Source organism: Nannospalax galili, unplaced genomic scaffold (assembly GCF_000622305.1).
Source record: "Nannospalax galili isolate Female #2095 unplaced genomic scaffold, S.galili_v1.0 scaffold686, whole genome shotgun sequence".
Classification (NCBI taxonomy): domain Eukaryota; kingdom Metazoa; phylum Chordata; class Mammalia; order Rodentia; family Spalacidae; genus Nannospalax; species Nannospalax galili.
This window is the reverse complement of record NW_008355472.1, coordinates 262,906-270,738: the sequence shown is the minus strand read 5'-3', so window position 1 is coordinate 270,738 and position 7,833 is coordinate 262,906. Positions and strand designations below refer to the sequence as shown.

Here is a 7,833-nt window from a genome sequence, read left to right as displayed (position 1 = left end):
TACCTCACTGTTTCCTTACCCTTGTCCTGGTTCCTGCAGTTATGTCTGTTTGATTATTCAGAGTAGGAGTGCCTTTGGACTCCAGAAGGCACGTGTCAATCACAAATTCATTTAAAGTCAGTCTATTCAGTACCTATTTTATTTTATTATTTTAAAAAATATTTTGGGGCTGGAGAGATGGTTCAGGAGGTAAGAGCACTGGCTGCTCTCACAGAGGACCCAGGTTTGATTCCCAGCACCCACATGGCTTCTAATAACCATCCATGACTCCAGTTCTAGGGGATCTGATGCCCTCTTCTGACCTCCACAGGCATTGCAGAGATGGTACATATACACATGCAAACAATACACTCATAAAATAAAAATAATAAAAATGTTAAAATCTCTCCAGCCCCTAAATATCTATTTTATAATAATAGTATAACACTTTGCACTATGTGAATAGAAGACACAGACTTCTTGCATTTATGAGCTAGAGAGATTATTCAGCAGTTAAGAGCACATGCTGCTCTTGGAGAGGATCCAGGTTCAGTTCCTAGCACCCACATGGCAGCTAATCAATCACCTGTAACTCCAGTTCCAGGGGAATCTGATGCCCTCTTCTGGCCTCCATGGGCATTGCATGCATGGTCAACACATGCAGGCAAAACACACATATAAAATATTAATAAATAAAAAATTTAAACACCTTCTTGCATTTAAAGGATTGATGACCTAGGAGAGAAGAGAAAGGTAAACTGAAGTAAATATGATATGGGACAAAATAGTGTGAGGACTTGACAGAAAGCACATAATGTGTTGTGGAGGCATAGAAGGCTTCACGGAAGTGGCATCTGAGATGGGCCTTCCTTGAAGAAGGAAAAAGATTTTAATGAAAAGAGATGGAAAGGAAGTGCATTTAAGACAAGTTATTAACATGGCTCCATGTTAATAACTAAACAGAAACAGAAACCAAAACCAAGATTATGCTCTCAATTCATCGGGGTCTAATGTGAAGAAAAACAGGAATATGGTCATTAAACTTATGCACCTAGCTAATTACAGTCTTGAATGTGTTCTCAGGGAGATATTGCTGGTAGCAATGTGGAGAATGAGTTAAATGTATTTATTTATTCAGTGCTTTCTGAGTGTGATGCATGTGATGGTTCTTATCTTTAAACTACTTGAAGAAAAGGCACACGAGAAAACCAATCATGGCCGTACATAATGATGGCAGACTTGGGAATGCTTTGGGAGCTTGAGTGGGTCAGTTCTGATTAAATGTTGGAATGCCAGTCAACACGGCAGCATGTACCAGACATAGCTCTTGTCTCCTACCAGCTTACAGTTAACTAGAATTCCAGACCTACGGGGAGAATTTCCTGGAAGTCAATATTGGAAGCAACATGGAATTATAAAGTCACCAAGTTGGAAGAACTCTTAAAAAATGATTTCATTCAGGTTTAATTTCCAGTTAGGGCAGAAGCTAGAGATAATTACTGCTCTGCAGCCTAAATAATAAAGTGATTTCTATCTCAGGTCTGCTAACAAACTGCTCTTTTAGTTTTCTGGTCTTTTTCTGAGTTTCTTACTCACGTAAAATGTTGAGTTGAAAAATAATTTACAAAACCAAAAACCTAAACTAGCCAGGCTTGGTGGTGCATGCCTTTAATTCTAGCACTCGGGAGGTAGGAGCAGGAGGATCTCTGTGAGTTCCAGGCCAGCCTGGTCTACATAGTGAGTTCAAGGCCAGTTAGGGCTACAGAGAGACCCTGTCTCAAAAAGGCCAAAAACAAAAACCCTACACTTTTCCCTGCCAAATTAGCGCGCCCTCTCTCTCTCTCTCTCTCTCTCTCTCTCTCTCTCTCTCTCTCAAATGCAGTGCCTTGTGCTTGCTAAGGAAGCACTCTACCACTGAGCAACATCCCAGCTCAAATCATTTCCTTGAGGAACTTTAAATCCTAACAATATGGTAGGCATAACTGGAATTCTTTCAAACACAAATATTTAGATGTTTGGAATAAAATATATAAAGTATGATGTTACACGTTTTCAAGAAAAAAATGGAAAATGCCAGACGGTAGAAAAAACTTAGCTAAAAACTTAGGCAATAAACTCATGAGCAGATGCTTAAGCTGGGGGAGGGTCTTAGTAACCTTGGTGCTCAGCCACCTCAGGTCAAGATGTCCATGAGGGAGCAGAAGATGAGCCTTCCTTAAGCCCCCCAAAAACTAGGAGTTGGAGCTAAGGCATTCTGGTAAAACTGGACTCTATTAATAACTACACCTTGAGCAAAAGAATGAGGTAGAAAAAATTTACCCACTAGATTAAGGAGACAAGAAAGTTGGTATGTTACTGCCTGGCATCTGGGTAGAGAAATAAAATATCACCATAGAGAGTTCACAATTGTGAACCAATGCTTCATATGCGTTTAGAGCTTAGATTATATTATTTAATTGTCAAGGAATATAAAAATGGATCAGATGCCAGTGGTAGCACAAGAGCTCCTGGAAGAAGAAAATCTTGAACTTGGTAGAGGAAACCTCTCATAGGTCTGGGAAACAGATTCTCTTGGGGGTGGGGGCAGTGTCCTACTGAAAACAAACTTCCAAACTTCCAATCAGATACAACAAAGTATATCAAGAAATAATCCATCATGAGCAATAATCCATCATGAGTAACAGACAACTGGACAGTCATGGAATTAGACAAGAACTTCAGAAAATAGACTGGTTTACTTTAAAGTAACCCATGGAAAAAGTGATTATGGAGCTACTGATGAAACAAAACTGGCTCCATGTTAATAACTATTAATGTCCATTCTCTGGCCTGGCATTTCTATTCTTGGGTATTCATCAAAGAGAAATCACTGGGTTTCATAGAGCATGCCTGTAATTCCAGCATTTGGGAGGCTGAGGCAAGAGGATTACTGTGAGTGCCAGGCTAGCCTGGGTTACAGAGTGAGACTCTGTCTCAAACAAGCAACAAATAAAGAGAGAGAGAGAGAGAGAGAGAGAGAGAGAGAGAGAGAAATGAAGACAAATCCACAGGACATTACAAGAATGCTAACAGCAGTCTTAAACAGGAGATAATCTGAGTATCAACAGGAGACTAAACAGCTTGTGGCATATTCACACAGTAGACTACTAATCAATAAAAAGAAATGAACTACGAATACACACAACATGAATGCATTCCACAGCATAACATACAGAGTGAAAGAAACCAACTTCAGAGGATAACACACTGCATGATGCAGGACACTGTGTACCTGATAGTGGACAGGTGGTGAATGGTGAGAAGGGAAAATACTGTAAAAGAAATATAGCCACATGAGAACATGTATCTCACTTCATTTATAGACCATTTCTTTTTTATTATTCAATGTACATTTCTTATGTTTGAAATGCTTTGTCAAAGAAAGAAGGAAGGAAGGAAGGAAGGAAGGAAGGAAGGAAGGAAGGAAGGAAGGAAAGAAAGAAAAACAAGAAAGATTTAGCAAGACTTTCAGGAAGTTGACAATAAATTCTCAGCATATGGCTTTGGTTCTGAAAGGCTTCACCAATGAGCACATATTGTTACTGTACATTAAGCTATTCACATTAACCATGCTGGGCTCCGATCCTGCTCAGGACTTCAGAAAAAGAAACAGCATGCAGAGACTGAGGCAGCCCCACTCTGCACTGATTTGGATGACTGATTCCCTAAACTTGAAACTAGGACTTCTGAAGCCCATTCTCAGATCTGCTAATGAACAGTGTAGGAGCCAGGGGGCAGGGCACACTTTCTTGCAGTAGGCATCTTCGAAAGTAAAAGATTTACCCTACTCCATCTGAAGGCAAAGGCTAGCAAAGAGTATACTGTAAAACAATCTCAATATGATAAAAAATCAGTTAAATGCATTGTATGGGAGGTTCCTGGGGTCTGTTTCCTCAAGTAATGTGAAAGGAAACAGCTTCAATTTTTTTTACACTAATTTATTTCAGTATTTCTAAATCCTTTGGGGGAACATTGTAAGGGATTCCAGAGTGTCTCAGGAGGCTGTGTTTCTATGATCTTACCTTCACACTGCCATCTGGTTTGCTTTGCTTTCTTTCTCCACCCACTGGTCCGTCTACCAGCGGGGAGCTATAGATAATTAGGGCAAAAGTGATGACTTTTGCCTAGTATATGTGTGTTGTCCTGGCACGATTAATAAAACCTTTTCACAGGCTAAGGGTGTATCTCAGCTGATAGAATGTTTGTTTAGCATGCATGAAGCCCTGCGTTCAATTCCCAGCACTGTACAAACTGGGCATGGTGGCACATGCCTGTAATCCCAGCACTCGGGGTAAAGGCAAGAGGATCAGACATTCAAGTTCTCCCTGGCCATATAGAGAGTTTGAGGTCATATAGGGTCATAATGAGACTGTGTAAAATAAAAAAAAAATCCATTCATACCCAAGAGTGTCCTAAATATATGATCACATTCTCATGGAGAGAGCATGAGATTAAGAGTTAAAAGACAAAATTTGCTTCTGTTACTTCAAGTTGTTTTTTAGTTACTTACCCTGTCTGAACCTTTGTTTCTTCCTCTGAAAATGGGAACACTATCAAATTTCCAAGCTTACTATTACAAGCATGAGAAATACATAAAAGCAGTTGGGACCCACTTATTTCATCCACAAGAATCTGTTGTTACCTTGCCTACTTGGAAGCAGTCATCTGCCGTGAGGGAGAAGAGCTGCCTGGGACTGTACAGGTCAGTGACAGAGGAGCCTGTGACCCTCTGGAAGACTCCTCTGGCCAGGCCCTTCACATTGAGCATGTATACATCTTGTAGCCGCATCAGGGCCCTCGCTGCTCCCTCAAGGTCCTCAAAGGCAGGAAGGTCTTGCTCTACCTTTTCGTAACCATCCTTCAGAGCTATAAAATTAGTAAAAACGTAATCTATCTTTCAACAATGGGCAATGTGCTTTTATTCCATGCAAGACATGACTACCTGTTCAAATGTTTTACTTGTGTTCCTAACTGTAAGCTCAGTTCCTGGCATGGAGTAGATTCTTAAGACACTTATCTGACAGGGAAACATTCAGAATGAATGGTTAATGAGGGGTGAAAAATAAGTCACACGCCTTCATTGTACTGTCCTATCTATATAGCTCTGAAGTCTTGCCCTTTAGGGCTCTTTATTCTTAACTGCCCCAAATTAACAAACTTCTTAAAGTACAAAGTCCGATGAATTAGGGAAATGATCTTGCTACAGACCACATTTTCAAATTAAAAAGTGTAATGAAATAGAAACTACTAGATGGTCATTACTTTATGCACATAAATAAATGGGTACATACTTCTTTACAGGATTGTAATGGAGAACAAGCAAGATAACCACATGTGAAGATGTTTTCTAATCTCAAATCATAAGCACCTATCTATGGACATACAAAAGCTTAGGACTTCAAATAATACCTCCCACTCTATTCCCTTCATCAAAACTCAGCAGAATCTTTCTCCTTACTACCAAGTCAGGAGCTAGAAGCTTCTCAAATATTCTACAGCCCTCCTCATTACCTCGGATATTCTCACTGGCCTCCAGACTATGCACCACATTCCTCCAGTCAGACTGCAGGCGTTTGATGAGAGTAAAGGCCAGCAGAGGGTTCACCACAGGGATCGTTGAGTCCTCATGCAAAGAAAGCACCTTGTCATAGAATCTGAAAGAAAGGAAGAGAATATCTCACCTCTGCACACGACTGTTATGCCTCAGGAAGGCTGATGTGGTGGACATACTTTAAAAGCAATTTGCAGTGAGAGAGAGAGAGAGAGAGAGAGAGAGAGAGAGAGAGAGGAGAAGAGAGAACCTCTTGAGGCTCATGTGCATAGTTTAACTAAAGACGCCATGCAAGCACAAAGACCATGAAAGCCACAAATAGAAAAGCAGGTCCACTCATTTATTCACTGAATGAGTCAATTTAGACCAACTACAAGATGTCTGGCCATGTTAAATGTAAGAAATAGAAAAGGCAAGACAGCGTTGAGCTCAAAGGGTTTACAAACAAGGGAATCTGTTTCTTCTGTTTACTCTATATTCAGTACTTAGTGTTTGGCAGAAACACTAAGTATTTTGGAACAAATAATAACTGTGACACATGCCAGGAGAGCACTGAACATATAAGGGTATGGTAGTTTGTAGGCATGGCATCTCACCTGTGTGAGTGAGAAAAGTAAGGAAAGATTTCCAAGAAGAGATCTGATTCTTGGAGGATTTGTTAAACTGTTTCTGACTGCTACTTCTGAGCCCTTTCCATGCAGTGGGCATCCTGTTGAGTTCTTTGAATTTATCATCTCATTGTTCTGCCCCCAACAAACCTTAATGTAGATTGTTTTGTCATTTTTATAAAAGACGGAATGAAAACAAGGCTTTGCTGCTAGTAAATGGCGAAGCCAGGACTGAACCCAAATCCCACTTGACTCAGAAGCCTGGGTTCTGGGTTGATTTTGCCATAGTTCCCATGGAGATGAACAATGAAGGGAAGAAGACTGTTTCTTGAACTAACAGGGACCAATGTGTATAAAGATGCAAGGCTTGACATGTATTTGCTCATTCAATAAACTAATCTATAATTGTTACTTCCAAGATGTCAGACTTCACACTGGTACTAGGGATATAAAAGAAAGATGGGGTCCACTGAACAAAGAGTTCATGGACCAAAAGTAACTTGTTCTCATCACTCTGTACCTAAGTTCAATACCTTATTGTTACTACTATTTAGACAGGGTCTCACTATGAATCTCTGGCTGGCCTGGAACTTGCTATGCTATGTAGACCAAGCTGGCCTCAAACTCACAGAGATTTGCCTGCCTGTGCCTCCCAAGTGCTGGAATTAAAGGTGTGTACCACCATGCCCACCTAGTTCAATACTTTTTTAAGACCAAAAGTAACTTGTTCGCATCACTCTGTACCTAAGTTCAATACCTTATTGTTACTACTATTTAGACAGGGTCTCACTATGAATCTCTGGCTGGCCTGGAACTTGCTATGCTATGTAGACCAAGCTGGCCTCAAACTCACAGAGATTTGCCTGCCTGTGCCTCCCAAGTGCTGGAATTAAAGGTGTGTACCACCATGCCCACCTAGTTCAATACTTTTTTAAAAAATATTTTATTTATTATTTTTTTTATGTGTATGAGTGTATTGCCTACATGTATGTGAGTGCACCCCTGTCATGCAGTGCTGGCGAAGGTCAGAAGAGGGTGTCTGATTCCCCTGGCACTGGAGTCAGGGATGATTGTTAGCCACCATTTTTGTGCTGGGAATTCAACCCAGATCCTTCTCAAGAGTAGTCAGTAGTTTTAACCACTGAGCCGTCTCTTCATCCCCTGCTATGGACGTTTTAAGGAAAATGTAAAGAGATGGAATTTAATGAGATAAAAATATCTTTAGATGGGGGCTGGAGAGATGGCTCAGTGGTTAAGAACACTGGTTGTTCTTGCAGAAGACCCGGTTTGAATCCCAGCACTCACATGGCAGCTAACAACTGTCGGAAACTCCAGTCCCAGGGGATCCGACAGCCTCTTTTGACATCCGCCAGCATTGCACGATACGGATGCATTTACCTACATGTGGGCAATACATGCATACACATAAAATAACAATAATAAATAAAATTGAAAAAACAACAAAAAGATGTTAAAAATATCTTTAAATGAATAAAATCTTTGAAAACTCTTCCTCTTTTTGGAAGTATTTTGTTATTTTGTACAGCATGATTCTACCAAATTCATGACCTTATTTTTTAAAATTAATTTTACTACATTTTAAAATTATTTATTTATTGTGTGTGTGTGTGTGTGTGTGTGTGTGTGTGTGTGTGT

The 7,833-nt window shown here is 40.2% G+C and overlaps 1 protein-coding gene across 1 annotated transcript in view; it reads right to left on the bottom strand.

Moving 5' to 3' along the window:
* Positions 1 to 7,833, bottom strand: part of P4ha3 (prolyl 4-hydroxylase subunit alpha 3) — a 45,277-nt gene that overhangs the window by 31,982 nt on the left and 5,462 nt on the right. Inside the window, 2 exon segments of the mRNA XM_029555894.1 lie at positions 4,661 to 4,884; positions 5,530 to 5,672. Of these exon segments, the coding sequence (XP_029411754.1) occupies positions 4,661 to 4,884; positions 5,530 to 5,672 (367 nt within the window).